At 45.9% G+C, this 17201-nt stretch overlaps 1 protein-coding gene across 2 annotated transcripts in view; it reads right to left on the bottom strand.

The window, feature by feature from the left end:
• Positions 1–17201, bottom strand: part of ube2f (ubiquitin-conjugating enzyme E2F (putative)) — a 127422-nt gene that overhangs the window by 18024 nt on the left and 92197 nt on the right. For both annotated transcript variants that reach the window (XM_052023191.1, XM_052023194.1), the window contains exons 7-8: positions 12627–12697; positions 11125–11182 (exon numbers count right to left, since the gene is read on the bottom strand). In XM_052023191.1, coding sequence (XP_051879151.1) covers positions 11125–11182; positions 12627–12697 — 129 coding nt within the window. The remainder of the gene's footprint in view (positions 1–11124; positions 11183–12626; positions 12698–17201) is intronic.

Below are 17201 nucleotides of genomic sequence, written 5' to 3' on the forward strand. Positions count from 1 at the left end.
ACATTCTCCCTTAAAGGGCCCGCGCAAGGCGGGAAAATAAACCAGTTATGTTTGGCAATCCTCCGAGTAGAGTCTTGTTTTATTCCGCGGTAGCAACCGCTACATTGGTGACCCCGACGGTCCAAACGGCTTTTGGACCCGCGAAATGGACGACAGCGCAGCAGCCAACGCAGTGGCCCTCAAGCTGCCCACCTTTTGGACACTTCGGCCCAGCGTCTGGTTTGACCAGGCCGAAGCGCAATTCCACCTTCGGCAGATCACCTCCGACTCCACAAAGCACTACCACGTGGTTAGCTCTCTGGACCAGGAGACAGCCGCCCAGGTTGGAGACTTCATCCAGTCGCCTCCGGAGGAAGATAAGTACCCGGCTTTCAAAGACCTTTTGATCCGGACCTTCGGCCTCTCCCGTCGTGAGCGCGCCGCCCGCCTGCTTCATCTGGATGGCCTGGGGGACAGATCCCCATCCGCCCTAATGAATGAGATACTGGCATTGGCCGAGGGACACAAGCCATGCCTGATGTTCGAACAGGGCTTCCTCGAACAGCTCTTCCTCGAACAGCTCCCCGATGACATCCACTTGTTGTTAGCTGACGCCGACTTCAGCAACCCCCGCGAGGTGGCCGCCCGGGCAGATGTCCTGTGGAGGGCCAAACGCGAGAGCGGTTTGTCCGTCAGTCAAATCACCAGGCCGTGAGCCCAACGCCCGCCTCGCCCGGCCCCAGCAACCGAGCAGCCACACCCCAGGAACGCAGACGACGACACGGGTGACCAGCTGTGCTTCTACCATCAGAGGTGGGGTGCGGAGGCCCGTCGATGCCGCCCACCCTGCAAGTTTCAGGGAAACGCCAGGGCCAGCCGCCGCTGATGGCTATGGCGGCTGGCTGCCGACAGAGCCTCCTCTTCGTTCAGGACAAGAAATCTGGACGGCGTTTCCTCGTTGATACTGGAGCGGAGATCAGTATTTTGCCCCCGACAGGCCGCGACACTCGTGACAGGCCACCAGGTCCTCTACTCAATGCCGCCAATGGTACAACGATACGGTCTTTCGGCACCCGTACGCTTCAATTACACTTTGGCGGCAGCCGTTTTACCTGGACCTTTACCCTTGCCACCGTCGCCCGACCACTCCTAGGAGCCGATTTCCTTCGGGCCCACAACCTGTTAGTTGACCTGCGAAGGAAGCGGTTAGTCCACTCTAGCACTCTCCGGACCTATCCCCTGGGAGAAATCAGCCCACCAGCCCCGCGCCTGGACTCCATTTCCCTTTCTGGCGACGATTTTGCCAAGCTCCTAGCCGAATTCCCATCGATTTTGGCACCTTCGTTTACAAATTCTAGGCCCACACACACGGTACGACACCACATCATTACCACCGGGCCACCCCTTCATGCCCGAGCACGACGATTACCTCCAGACAAGCTCCGCCTGGCAAAGGAAGAGTTCTGTCACATGGAGGAGCTGGGGATTGTTCGCAGGTCAGACAGCCCCTGGGCCTCCCCCCTGCACATGGTCCCCAAAGCCACCGGAGGGTGGAGGCCCTGCGGCGATTACCGCAGGCTGAATGACGCCACCACCCCGGACCGCTATCCCATCCCTCACATCCAGGACTTCGCAGCGAACTTACATGGGGCCCACATCTTTTCCAAAGTGGACCTCGTTAGGGGATACCACCAAATCCCCGTCCATCCGGATGACGTCCCCAAAACTGCGATTATCACCCCATTCGGCCTGTTCGAATTCCTTAGGATGCCGTTCGGCCTTAAGAACGCCGTGCAGACCTTCCAGCGGCTGATGGACGCGGTAGGCTGAGACCTGGACTTCGTGTTCATTTACTTGGACGACATACTGATCGCCAGCTGTAACCGCCAGGAACACCTTTCCCACCTCCGCCAGCTGTATTCCCGCCTCCGCGATTTCGGCCTCACGATTAACCCATCCAAGTGCCAATTCGGACTTGACTCTATCGATTTCCTCGGCCACAAAATCACCAGCGACGGGGCAACACCCCTACCCGCCAAGGTGGATGCTATCCGCCATTTTGCCCGCCCCGACAGTCAAAGGCCTACAGGAATTCCTTGGGTATGGTCAACTTTTACCATCGTTTCATCCCTGCAGCAGTCCGTATCATGCGCCCTCTGTTCTCGCTGCTGGCTGGTAAGGGCAAGGACATCACCTGGACTGACGATGGCTGCGGCTGCTTTCGTTAAGGCCAAAGACGCCCTGGCAGACGCCACGATGCTGGTTACACCCCAGGACTGACATCCCGACTGCCCTCACGGTAGACGCGTCCAACACCGCGGTGGGTGGGGTACTGGAACAGCTACTCGAAGGCCGCTGGCAACCCTTGGCATTTTTCAGCAAGCACCTTAGACCGCCCGAACTGAAGTACAGCGCTTTTTGATCGGGAACTTCTAGCGCTGTATCCTGGCGGTCCGGCATTTCCGATACTTTCTAGAAGGCAGGCCTTTTCACCGCTTTCACCGATCATAAGCCTCTGTCCTTTGCCTTCTCCAAAGTCTTCCCGATCCCTGGTCAGCTCGTCAGCAGAGACATTTATCCTACATTTCCGAGTTCACAACTGACATCCAACATGTCTCCGGAAAGGATAATGTCGTTGCTGATGCACTTTCCAGACCAACCATCCACAACCTATCCTTGGGTGCTCGACTACACGGGCCCTTAGGCTGACGCACAGCAAGCTGACGACGAACTGCCCAGCTACAGAACCGCAGTCTCGGGTCTGCAGCTCCGAGATTTCTTGGTTGGTCCAGGTCAGCGGACCCTACTTTGCGGACCGTTGCGACTGGTCAGCCCTATAGTCCCTGCAGCCTGGCGGAGACGCGTTTTGACTCGGTACATGGGTTGGCGCACCCGTCCATCAGATCTACTGTCCGACTGGTCGCCAGCAAGTTTGTCTGGCATGGCCTGCGCAAACAGGTCAGTGAGTGGGCCAGGACTTGTCCGCACTGCAGACTGTCAAAAATCCAGCGACACACCAAGTCCCACCACAGCAGTTCGAGCCTACCCGTAGGAGGTTCGACCACATACACGTCGACCTCGTGGGCCCTCTGCCGGTTTCAAGAGGAGCCCGGTACCTCCTTACCATCGTGGACCAGTTCACGAGGTGGCCTGAGGCAACCACCCCTGGCTGACATCACAACTGATTCCTGCGCCCGGCGCGCTGCTCACAACTTGGGTCTCACGTTTTTGGCGTTCCGGCCCACATCACTTCAGACAGAGGCACCCAATTCACTTTCCAGTCTCTGGTGCTGCATTAGCGAACTTGCTAGGGACGCAGCTGCACACCACCACGGCCTACCGTCCTCAATCAACGGGTTGGTGGAACGTTTTCACCGCCATCTGAAATCGGCCTGATGGCCCGCCTGAAGGGTCCTAACTGGGTTGACGAGCTGTCTTGGGTCCTGCTCGGCATACGCACTGCCCCCAAAGAAGACCTCCGCACTTCGTCAGCTGAGCTTGTATATGGGGCGCCACTCTAGTTGTCCCCGGGGATTTCATACCTGCCCTTCGGGACCAAGGGGAACAACCCCCAGCAGTCCTACAAAGATCTGCGCGAGAAGCTTGGTGGCCTTGGCCCCGATTCCCATCTCACGGCACGGTCAAGCCCCATCCTGCCAGGCCCAAGGAACTACGGGACTGTAAGTTTGTTTCGTTCGCAGGGGCACACGTCGGGCGCCATTGCAACGACCATATGAGGGACCGTTCCGAGTCATACGGAATAACGGATCCACCTTTATTTTGGACATTGGAGGCAGGGAACAGGTTTTCACGGCGGACCGCCTCAAACCGGCCCATTTGGATCTGCAACAGCCTGTCGAGGTTGCCACGCCGCGACGCAGAGGCCGCCCGCCTAAGCGGCAGCTGGCACAGCCCACGGACCTTGGGGACTGTCTCGCCGGTTCTGGGGGGGGGGGGGGTGGTGTGGCGACTCACCGTCTAGTCGGGCGAACCGGCTCGGCAGTCGGGTCGCGCGGCGTCGGAGCGACGAGGCCCAAGATGGCGGCGGGCCTCGTCTTTCCGAGCAACGGGGAGAACCCGCGCGCGGGAAAGTCCTGATGACGTAGGACTTACGTCATTGCCGGTTGTTTTGGGCGGGAACATTCTCCCTTAAAGGGCCCGCGCAAGGCAGGAAAAATAAACCAGTTCTGTTTGGCAATCCTCCGAGTAGAGTCTTGTTTTATTCCGCGGTAGCAACCGCTACAGCACCCAATTTTATGTTTTTGTTCTAATTTGTAATTTAATCAATACAACAAGAAACTATTTGCATCTTATTTTTAAGGTATTTTGTTACAACAAAACTAAGAGCCAGAAAGAATTAATTAGGAAGGGGTTTCTCATGTTTCTTTATGGCATAGGAGATGGCCATTCAGCCCAATGAATTTATGCCAGTTTTTGGAGCAATCCCATTTTCACATCCTATGCACTGTAACCTATTTTGCTCTCATATTTCCATTAACTCCATGATTCACTTACTATCCACCGACAATTTACAGTGGCTAATTAACCTTCCAACCAGTACATGTTTGGGATGTGGCATGAAACCAGAGCACCAGAGGAAAAACGCTCACAGTCAGAGGAAAAAACGTGCTAAGCCCACACAGACAGCACCCAAGCTCAAGGTTGAATCCAGGCTGCTGATGCTGTGAGGGAACAGCATTATTGCCAGGATTGCCTACCCGAGCTGTAAGCTTGACCGAAGAAGTGGAATAAAGAAAGGTAATTATATTTTAGGAACCAATATTGGACAATCAGTACAAGAATGGTGAGTGCACAAGACTAAAGATGAGTTAAAAGGGCAGCAAAATTTTGGATGAGCTGAAAGATTATCAATGATGCAAAGTGAAGTCTGCATCAAGAGAGCAGTTGTACAGTTGAACCTACATGCAGCAAAGGCATGAATAAGAATATCAATGACATTTTGACTGATGGCAGGAGTAGAGGAGCTGCTGTTAAGAAGGTGAAATGAAGGAAGGCATTCTTTGTGATGGAGGAAGATAAAGAGTCAAAAGTTTTAACTCAAGATCAGCTAGCATGCTGAAAGTGAAAACATTCTGGTTCAGCTTTAGTCAGTGGCCAAGAGGAGGCACTGGGATGGCATTTGTGAAGAGGGGAGAAGACAAAAGCTCATCTCATCCCTGGATTAGATATAGGATTAACTACCTGGCAGCACAGCCAGGGGACGATCTGAGAGGAGGTGTAGAGCTAGGTATTGTCAGTGTACAAGTCAAACTCAATGTCAGGTCTTTGAATGAAGTGGCCACAGAGGCAACATTCAGGTGAGAGCAGACCACAAAGCGTGTTCTTCGGAGGGCTCCAGATATATCGTTGCAAGGTCAGGACAGGAAGACCATCCATGGCTGTAGCTGGGTTCTACCTATCCAGTAATTGCTAGAAACAAGTGAGAGAATCATTCAGAGTTAGACAGTAGCTGTTAGGCAGAGAAGGCACCTGACCAGTCAACCTTTTCCATGGCTTCAAAGAAGACAAGGTGGATAACAACAAACAGTTTACCCTGCTTAAGTCAGAGAGAATGTCACTGCAAGTTTGGTTAGCCTAAGTCAGTGTTCTGGGAGTAATAGGAATTTGACTGGAATTTTAAGGAACATCAGAATGGATTTAGGAGGTGACAATAATATCAGAGAGAATAGGGAGGTGTAATGTAGGAGAATAGAGAAATCAAAGGTGAATTATTGAGGCATAGTCATTGTTGCTGCGTGGGACAGTTACAACATCATTTATCCAAGAAGGAATGTTTAGTGGGATTAGGGTCAAGGGTGCAGACAGTGGGTTGTTAGATTGCCTTGTCTTATACCCTATGGAGATGGTTGTTTTTTAAATTATTGAATTTAAATTGAGTGGCTTGATAGGAGAGATGCTGTGAAGATGTTTCTCCTCTGGTGAGGAAATCTTGAATAGGGGGCATAGTCTCAGGATAAGACGTTGCACATTTAAGAGTAAGACGAGGAGGAATCTCTTAGAGGTAGGGGGCACGATTGGAACTAGGGCAGAAAACCAGAGGGATACTGTGAGGGCTGGGGGAGAAGAGCTGATAGTGGGAAAAATTGGATCACTTTCAGATTGGAACACAGTTCTTGCAGCTTGCCAAAGGGATCAGTGCAGTGGCCTCAGTTATTCAAAGTTTATACCAAGTGCCTTTGACAAAAGGACAGAGTGTATTGTATTCAAGTTTGTTGACAGGTGGGCAAGTTAAATGTGAGAAGACTCAGAGTCTGCGAAAGGATCCAAGTGGAGTATAAAGACCAAGAGCTGGATATAGTGAGGGGAATAAGAATATAGGAGGTTTAGGCCATCTGGCCCTTCCCACCATTCATCAAGTTTGTCGCTGATCTTCTATCCAAATGCAAGTTATCTATTTTGGTAGGAATTATAGAAAATCATTATATTGAACTGCTGAAACTGATAAATACTGGTGTTCAGAGACACCTGAGTGTCCTTGCATAAGAAACTCCAGAAGTTAGCTGCAGACATAGCAGGTTAATTAGGAAGGAAGATGAAATGTTTGCCTTTATTGCAAGGGGGATCAAATTCAAAAGTAACGTGACTACAACTTTACAGAGCCCTGATGAGTTTCTGGTGTACAGCGTACAATTACATAGAACAGTACAGCACTGGACAGGCCACTCGGCCCACAATGTTGTGCCAATCTTGATGCCGATTTATACCAAATGTCCTCCTCCTGTTTACCATCCATATCTCTCCATTCCTTTCATATTCGTGTGTCTATCTAAAAGCCTCTCAAACTCCACCAAACTGCCTGATTCCACTACTACCCCTGGTAACCCATTCTAGGCACCTACCACTCTCTATGTAAAAAACTTGCCCTTCACGTCGTCTTTAAACTTCCCCCTCTAATCTTAAAAGCATGTCCTCTGGTGTTTGAACATTTCCACCCTGGGGAACAGACTCTGACTGTCTACCCTATCTATGCCTCTCATAATTTTAAACCTGTATCAGGTTTCCCCTCAGCCTCTGATGCTCTAAGGAGAACAACTCATGTTTGTCCAATACCCAGTTAGCTCATATCCTCTAATCCAGGCAGCATCGTGGTAAACCTCTTCGACGCCTTTTCCACAGTCTCCATACCCTTCCTATAATGGGGCAACCAGAACTGCACACATTACTCCAAGTGTGGTCTGACTGAAGTTTTATATAGTTGCAGCATGACTCTTGTACTCAACACCCCTACCAATGAAGGCAAGCATTCCGTACACCTTCTTTCCCACAGTGAACGATGGACCTGGACCCCAAGATCCCTCTGTACCTCAATGCTATTAAGGGGCCTACCATTAACTGTACACTTTCTCCTTTCATTTGACCTCCCAAAGCACAACAACTCACACTTGCCCAGATTAAATGCCATCTGCCACTCCTCTGCCTATATCTGTAACTGATCTATAACCCTGCAGAATTCTTTGATAGTCCATTACACTGCCCACAACTCCACCAATCTTGGTGTCATCTGCACATGTGCTAATCCACCCATCTACATTTTCATCCAAATCATTGGATATACATCACCAATAACAGAGGTCCCCGCAATAATCCTTGCAGAACACCACTGATCACAGACTTCCAGCCAGAATAAAAGCCTTCCACCCCTACTCCCCGCATTCTATGGGTGAGCCAGTTCAGAATCCAAACTTGCAATTTACCCTGGATCCCATGCATCTTTATCTTTTGAATCAACCTACCATGAGGGACCTTGTCAGATGCCTTATTAAAGTCCATGTAGATAACATCCACTGCCTTATCCTCATCAAGCACCTTTGTCACCTCCTCAAAAAACTCAATCAAATTTGTAAGGCATGACCTGCCCCGCACAAAGCCATGCTGACTGTCCCTAAGCAGGCCATGCTTTTCCAAGTGTGAATAAATCCTATCCCTCAGTATCCTCTCCAATAGCTTCCCTATCATTGACACGAGGCTCACTGGCCTATAATTACCTGGTTTATCCCCATTTCCCATCTTGAACAGAGCAACAACATTTGCTGCTCTCCAGTCCTCTGGGACCTCGCCTGTTGCTAGTGAGGACACAAAGATCCTGGTCAAAACCCCAGCAATCTCCTTACTTGCTTCTTTCAATATTCTGGGATATATGCCACCAGGCCCTGGGGACTTATCCACCTTATGCTTTTCAGAAGACCCAGTGCTACCTCCTACTTAATCTCAATGTTCCAGCAAATTAGCATGCCCCACTCTGTTTTCACTATCCTCCAACTTCTTTTCCTCAGTAAATACCAACACAAAGTACTCATTTTGTACCTCAGCCACTGCTCTGACTCCAAGCACAAACTCCCTCCTTTATCCTTGAGTGGACCTACCCTCTCCTTAGTTATCCTCTTTTTCTTAATATAAGTATAAATTGCTTTGGGATTATCCTTGATCCTGCTCACTAAGGACATTTCATGGCCTCTTTTGGCCTTCCTAATCTTCTGCTTGAGCACTTTCCTGCTACCTTTATATTTCACAAGGGCCCAGTCTGATTTTAGCTGCCTAATCCTTATGTATGCTTCCTTTTTCTTCTTGACTAAGTTTAGGACCTCTTGGGTCATCCAAAGTTCCCTTACCTTACCATTCTTGTCCTTACTGGAACATGCCAATCCTGAACTCTGATCAGCTGGTCTTTAAACAACTCCCACGTCAGACAGCAGCTGCTCCCAGCCAATGCTCCTGAGCTCCTGCCTTATCCTGCCCTTATTTGCCCTCCCCTAATTCACTACTTTCCTGCAAGATCCAATTTTATCCTTACTCATAACTATCTTAAAACATAATGAGTTGTGGTCACTATTCCCAAAATGTTCACCCACCATCAGGTCTGTCACCTGGCCTGGCTCATTTCTCAAAACCAGGTCCAGTATGTTCTCTCTCCTCTGGTTGGACTCTCCACATACTGTTTCAAGAACCCCTCTTGGATGCACTGAAGAAATCCTACCCCATCTAAACCTCTTGTATTAAGGAAGTTCCATCGATACTGGGGAAGTTAAAGTCCCCCACTGTTGACGACCCTGTTGTTTCTGCACCTTTCCATCACCTGTCTACATATCTGTTCGTCCACCTCTCGGTGGCTATTGAGAGGCCTGTAGTATAATCTCATCAGCGTATTGCACCTATTCTATTTCTGAGCTCCACCCAAATTGCCTCTGTGGATGAGCCTTCCAGTGTGTCCTCTCTGAGTACTACTGTGACATTCTCCCTTATCAGAAGTGCAACCCTTCCACCTCATTTACCCAAATCACATCTAAAACAATGAAACCAAGGAACTTTGATCAGCCAGTCCTGTCCCTCCCACATCCAGGTCTCTGTAATGGCAACAACATCGTAATTCCATGTACTGATCCAGGCTCTAAGCTCATCCTCCTTCCCCATAACACTCCTGGCGTTGAAATAAACACACTTCAGCCCATCAGTCCCACAGTGTTTATTGGCCTGTCTCTTACTGTCCTTACTTTCAGTCTTACTTGTCACACCACCTTTCTTGCCCTCAATCCTACCACCTGTTTGCCCTGCTGCTGTGGTTCCATCCCCTGCCACTCTAGTTTTAAACCCTCCCGAGCAGCACTAGCAAACCTCCCGGTGAGGGTATTGGTTCCTCTCCAGTTCAGATGCAAACTGTCTTGTTTGTACAGTTCCACCTGCCCTGGAATAGAGCCCAATGATCCATACTGGTCTCTTATCTAAAGGAGGACAAACTTACCTTGTAAGCACTACAGACTGCTGTACTTCACTCGGTTAACTCCTGGATCAAGGATCGAGCACATTGGGCCTATGATTCTGAAAACACTGTGAAGATGCCTCCATTCACTGGGAAGTTTAGAAGTAGGGTGCATGGTCTCAGGATTAGGGATGACCCATTTGAGAGGTAGCTGAGAAGACATTTCTTCTCTCAGAGGGCTACAAATGTTTGGACCTCCTTACCCCAGACAGCAGTGGACGCTGGGTCATTCAAGCACATTCACAGTGGAGGTAGATTTTTCAGGTACAAGGTAATCAAGGCTTCTGGAGATCAGGCAGAAAAGTGGAATATAGGCCAACAATAAAATCAGCTCTGATCATCGATGATGGGGCAAGCTCAAGGGGCCACGTGTCTACTCCTGCTCCTAGATCTTATGCCCTTAAGGAAGGGGAAGGGGTAAGTGTAAGCGGCCCAGATGGCCGAATAGAGGGGCTCAATATTGGTGACAGAGGTATCCATCTACTACTGCAAAGTTAGATTCAGCTTAAGTAAAGTTAACAGTCAGGGATTGTAAGTCATTTATCAGTTTTTCAGTGGTTCACATCCTAACACAAGAATAGTTTTGTTTCAATAATTGCAGTAGGGGTTTTCACTAAATTAACAATACATACACCACAGTTTCCACATTGCCTTCAAAGTAACAATTTTGGCAGCCTGACAAGCCAAAACTTGGCACACTTAGCTATGACAGGCATCAGAAGAGAGTCTGTGGTGAATAAGAGACATTGGGAAGTGAGATGAAACTATGATGATGCTTTGGCCTCTAATTTCAGAGGCTGAATGCTTCTGATATTTATGCTCCATGTAATATTTTATATTTCATGTGTTTGCTCAATCTCAATTTACAGCCCAAATACTGTAAATTTTTAACCACATCCCGTGTTTCTACTAACCTCCCCAACTTCAGTCTTGTTAAATTTGTAGTTGGCTTCTTTACATAGATTAATGACCACTCATTAGCAAGCACTTGCCCCAACAGGACTCGATATCTGGTATTCGAAGATTATAACTCTCACAAGTTCATCTGACTTTTGTCCTGCTACAGTATGTTCTACCCTGGGTTCCCATTATTTTAGTTTTGTCTGAAGTGCAGCTTGGTCAGGTCTAACTGAATTATCTACCATCCAGAGGTATTAAGGTGGTTTTGCCAATCAAGAAAATCCAAACTCTTTGTACTACTACTGTACAGGATTGAACAGATTTCAGTTTGACCAAAACTGCATGGCAGCTCAACATTACCATCTTTCTCAGTACTTTCAGTGAAAATTTAAAACATTTCAGCTGTTTTACCTGTTGGAAATTGAGAGAGGAAGGGGAAAATAACCCACAGTTCTAAATGAGAAGAGTACCTTTAAAGTCCTGGTTGGAGCCCACCCTGTGCCATCAATCGAGTGTTCCCTCAGCAAGCTGCAAAACACAGAAAAAGTTTCAGCAGGCAGAAAATGCAGCAAGAGGTTGACAGCAGTTCATTACAGGAGATGAGTCCACAACAAAACTTTATAACTGGATTCACTGCATTTAGATTTTGGAGTAAATCTTAATTACTTCTCGCAACACACCATGATATTTTGATCAGAGGGTAAAGGAGCCACATATCTCTGAAGTTTTGTTTAAAACTATTAATCAAGTTTGTTTACAGGAATTAAAACACACAGGAGCAAATGAATATCAAGTACTGAACCTTTGAAAGCAATTGATTTGTCTGGAAGAGTTTAAATATGTTATTCAGAAATTATTTCTTTCATAGTCAAATAAGCTAGAAGACTTTGAGAACGCAGCCATCTGTAAGCATCCTAGCGTGATTTTATACAAAGGAAATGAAATATTCTTGTCGACCACATGAAGCTTAGGTATTAATTACAGAAACAAAGCTGAGAGCTGCATTCATAAAACACTGACCAGCTGGAGAAATGCAATGCATTGCATTTATAGCAGCTGTCCCCATCAGAAAAAATTATGAACACGAACCATTTTCAAACTTCAAGAAACCCCCATGGTTAAATTGGAGATGATGAATCCATCTCATTATGTCTGAAATTTATCCATATCAGAACCATTCTCACTGACTGAGAATTTCAACTACAATGCAGGAGGGATATTCTAACCGTGGAGGAAATTTACCGCAGATTTAAAATGACAGTGCACTTCGGGGTAGCAGAAATTTGTGAACCTCTTTTGGAAATGACAGCTTATTGCTTTCAATTGTGAACATACAGATTTTGTTAACCAAAGATATATAAGAAAATAGAGTAAGTTCAAGTACATGGAGTTAGTCACTGAAAGGCCAAAAAAAACTCAAGGAGCTTAATGCTCTGCTCCTACATCACTGGACTTCACACCTAAGAATCAATTAGATTGATTTCAGAGAATAAACCCAAACCATTCAAAATAGCCTCTAGAGGTTTTGTAGGCACTAATCATTTTAATAAACAAAAATGTTTCATGAGTAAATGACTTAAAGAAACTCTGAGTACCTCTGTACAATCAATTATATTGTCTTTCTTCTCATGAACTGTACTGCAGTCCTTTTTAAATTCATTAGCCTATATAGAAGCTTATATGACAAAGGAATTTAAAGTTTAAAGTAATATGGAGCTCTGGTTGTGTTACATGTTCCCTCCAGTTGGGATTTTTCACCACAATTTACAATCCCAAATCTGACTTCAACAACGATTGTTGACTTAAAAGTTTCAAAGTATTGCCATGCATTAGAGCATACCTGTTTTCCTATACACAAACCTAGTAGCCCAAGCATCACTTAATCAAACAAATATCTGTACTTAGCCATCTAAAATATGCATTAAACGTGACAGGCATCGCATGAAACTTGAGCAGCAAACAAAAGTCGTACCTTAAACAGATTTCTCCAGTCTCAGTAATATTGGGATGCCAAATTCTGGTTAAACATTTTACCTTGGGAGGCTGAAAGAAAGAAAAAGAAATTAGTTTTTAAAATCACTAGCATCATATTGGATGATGTTCTACCATCATTACGAGTGAAATGGGGAAAATGTCTGTTGTATTCATATTGCTACTCAAAAAGGAACATCCATAAAATAGCAAATGATTTAACAGCCATAACTCCACAAAAGTGCGAGTTTAGGGATGGGAAAGAATAGGCAAGCTTTGATTGCAAGTGCACAAGAACCAGTCAGAACATTTAATAAACCAGCATTTTCAACCCTATGTATTCAAACTGTACTTGACTAACCAAGAGTAAAAGGAAGCTGAGGAATGTAATGAACCCATGAAGTGATCTTGCTAAAATAATAAAGATGTCAGAGTACGAGTAACTGGAGCCTCCACTGTACTGCATGCCAGCCTACCAGAAGCTGAGCTACATGAGTTACAAGCCTGTTTCACAACAGATTCCTGATATTGATAACAGGAATTTCCTCCAGCTGAGATAATAAGAAAAGTTTTGCAGTTTCGTATGCTTCACATGAGCTGCTGCCCCCTCCATCACCACAGATTTGCCATATTGATGGCACTTTATGGGGGCAGAGTAAACAGGCCCATTATCAGGTAATTATTCTAGGAGTTAATAACTTCACAGCAAGTTTTCCAAAAATGCCACTTGGACACCAGGGGAACCTGTGCCTGTTCAGATATGAATACAGTGACCACACAAATGTTACTACTACCCACAGATGTATTAATAGCTCATTCCCAGGAATAACCATATCAGATTCACGGCAACCAACTAAGTCACTCCCACATCTTTACGCTAATCACAACTCAGAATTATTCCCTGACCCTTTTCCAGATAACAGTCCAGAATCACCCACAAATCCTTTCCAAAATTACTAAAGTCGCCCCTCCATCCTCCCTGAAATCAATATCTATAGTCACCCCTTAACCACCGCAATCAGAATTCCTCCCATATCCTTCCCTGTATTGTAATAGTTTCACATCCTTTCCCATCCACTGATCCAGAGTCGCTCAAAATCCTGACACAGATCATCATCCAGTCACTTCCACATCCCTCCAGCACAAGGAAACTGTGTGGTTCTCATATTCAGCATCTCATTACAATCGGAGGTATTATAATGTCAGTGTCCCATGGAGGAAACAGGGCCCAACTACAAGTGTGCTCTGTCACACTCTGGGCCCATCTCACAATCAGGAAACTAGTCTTGGGCTTGGTTTAATTAGCTGTTACCGCAGGTTTATACTGAAGGACAGTATTACAGAACTGATCTGCCCCAGAATCCTAATCCCAATCAAGTGACAGAGGCTGGTGATGCACAAGATGCAATTGTCAAATTGATAGAAACGCTAAACCATGTACCATATTGTCCCAATTATTTCTGAACTTTCAGTTTACTGGGCTTGGCAAATGATCTTGGACTGAAGGAACCTTAGTTACAGGCTGCTTTCATTGATATAAAGCAAAGAATGAGCTGCTGAGGGAACTCAGCAGGTCAGGTAGCATCTGTGGAAGGAAAAGGACAGTCAACATTTCTGGTTGAGTCCTTTCATCTGGAGTGAAAGAGTAGAAGGGAGAAAGTCAGTATAAAGAGGTGAGCAGGGGTGGTGAGGCAAGGGCTGGCAAGCAATAGGTGGATCCAGGTGAGGAGGGGTTGATTGGATGATGGAGTCAAGTGGGGGAGGGAAGGGAGGAGAAAGCAACAGAGGCTGGGAGGCGATAAGTGGAGACAACAAAAGGCTGCAGATTATGGACAGTGGGAGAGCAGGTTACCTGAAAATGGAGAATTAAATGCTCATGCCGTTGGGTTGGGAATGCCAAGGCGGAATAAGAGGAGCTGTTCTTCCAGTTTGCGTTTGGCCTCACCCTGGCAGTGGGGGAGGCTAAGGGCAAACAGGTTAGTGTGGGAATGGGAAGGGGAACTAAAATGGCCGGTAACTGGGAGCACCTGATGGCTATGGCGGACAGAACTCAGGCGTTCGGCAAAGTAGTTGCCTAGTCTGCATTTGACCTCACTGATGCAATGTCGTCTATTGCATATGGGGCTCCTCCTCTACATCACTGAAACCAAGCTCGTTTTTTGCTCCAGATTCCAGCATCTGCAGTCTCTTGTGCCTCTGCTATCATTGATATTCCTTCCTCTACAGCTAAAATAACTCTTTGACTTACAACCGTACATTTATAGAACAGTCTATTCTACACAGTGTCCCACAACTTGGGTAGAGTACAGAGGATGCTGCAATGAAGTTTGAAATTTGCTTAACACACAGCCTGACATCAACTTCTCAACCCGTCATAATAGACAAAGTGTTAAAAAGATATAGTACACTCAATCTAGAGGTCATGAGTTTAAATCCCATTGTTAAAATATGTGGAATTCAATACAACAGATTTAGTAAATTGTGGGGTTGCCCAGATAAGTGAGGATGGAAAAACCTCAATTCGTTCTTCAGTTTCTCTTTACTTGCATTCTGTCTCTGTCACCAATTAGTCAGACCCTCCTCCACAATCCTTTGCCTCACACTTGGAATCGGCAGTCACTTCATCTCTATTCCCTCAGTCTATTCACTCACTATCCCTCCCCTGGACTTTCCATATACTCTGAACCTCCCCACCCTATCCAATCTGTCACAGGCTTCTCTTCATCCAGTTTCAACCATTCAATCCTACCTTCTATCATTAATTTCTCCAGATTTTTCTTCCCATTGATTGGACCAGTTGTTTATCTGCAAGTACACTATTACTGAATTCAGATTTGAATCTGCCTTTAACAGGACACTCTGGAGGCAGCATCTTTGCTACAAATTTAGGGCCAAATAGTTTAATTGACATTTACAGCTTACCCACAGCCATGCTGCTACATATCAATGATGGCACAAAGCACAGCTGTCTCTCGTAGAGATATTACTCACTACTCTAACAAACAAGATTTAATTAATAGATCTGGACCAGGTCCCTTACTTTAGAAAAAGGAGAGCTTTTGTAGCATCTGCTAAGCAAACCTTTAACCATCTTTAACATGAAATATAAATGAGGATCATTTAATTGAGCCACTGAAAGCATTATATGAATTAATCTTGCAACAACATTCAGCATGCTTCCAGTAATATTTAATCTAATCTTATTCTGACCAGTAACCCTGGCTAACCACAAATACTTGACGAGCATTGGATATAAATGCAACTGGACTGTGTGCTGATTAAATCAATTAACTGCAGATGCTGCTAACCAACTCTCACAGCAAGAGTTCGTAGCATCAGTGAATGACAAGATGATTTTCAATGACACACAGACGAAGGTATTTTTTAAACAATCTGCTTTTTAACATTAGCACACTAAGAACGAGAAAGATTACTACTATTTTGGTCACTAAGTACTTGGATGCGATTTGAAGTCTGACAACATAACATGAGATTCAAATCATACCTGAAGTACACAGGGTTAGTGCATCCCTGAACATAAGCCTCTCATTAACAGCATTTTATTCCAATGGTACTTCTCCACTGTCTCATAGCATGATCAACAATGTCTCAAAAATCTCCATCTTGGATTCCCTCTGTACTCTTGAGATATATACTATCTATCCCTGAGAATTTATTGGTTTTGATTCCTTTGTCCTAATGCTTTCAGCACCTATGTCAAAATTTCCAATTCATCCCACGTTCCCTAGACTTGTCTCATTTCTTAAAAAGCAGAGTACAAGAGGGAATGTTGTAATACATCCTCTGCTGAGTTATTTACCCCAATTGGTATCTCTCCCCTTCTAACTTTCCTTCAAAGTGTAAAATTCCAAATCCTGCAACTAGTTCAATGGATATTATCTGCACAAACACAGTGCTCCAATATTAGCTGAACTCCTAGCTGGGTTGTTCCCATGCAAATACAACAATAGCTTATAACTAATGACGTGGATAATTGCGATGGTATGTCCTGTCCACAAATGATTTCAATCAGGCTACCTATTGCTGAATCAATCTTGTCTCCTCCTGATAGAAGATATTGTTGGTAGTGCTATCAAACACCACTTACTCACCAATCACCTGCTCCCTGACACCCAATTTGGATCTCATCAGGACCACTTGGCCCCAGGGCTCACTGTAGCCTTGGTCCAAACATAGACCAAAGAGCTGAATTCTAAAGATGAGGTGAAAGTGACTGACTGCCCTTGATATCAAGGCAGCATTTGATCAGGCGAAGCATCAAGGAACCCTGGTAAAAATTAAGTCAATGGGTATCAAAACATACTCCAATGTTCGAGCCCATACCTCACACAAAGGAGGATGGTTGTGGTTGTTATAAATCAATCATACCAGCCCAAGACATCATTTCAGGAGGTCCTTCAGGTATTGGTTAGGCTCAGCTATCTTCCTTGACGTTCCTTTCCATCATAATATCAGAAGAGGGGATATTAGCTGGTGATTGTGCAATGTTCAATTCCATTTGTAACTTCTTAGCAAATTAAGCAGTTCACCCCTGTATGAGGTAAGAATGAGACCA

This window comes from Pristis pectinata, chromosome 1, assembly GCF_009764475.1.
Source record: "Pristis pectinata isolate sPriPec2 chromosome 1, sPriPec2.1.pri, whole genome shotgun sequence".
In the NCBI taxonomy this organism is placed as follows: domain Eukaryota; kingdom Metazoa; phylum Chordata; class Chondrichthyes; order Rhinopristiformes; family Pristidae; genus Pristis; species Pristis pectinata.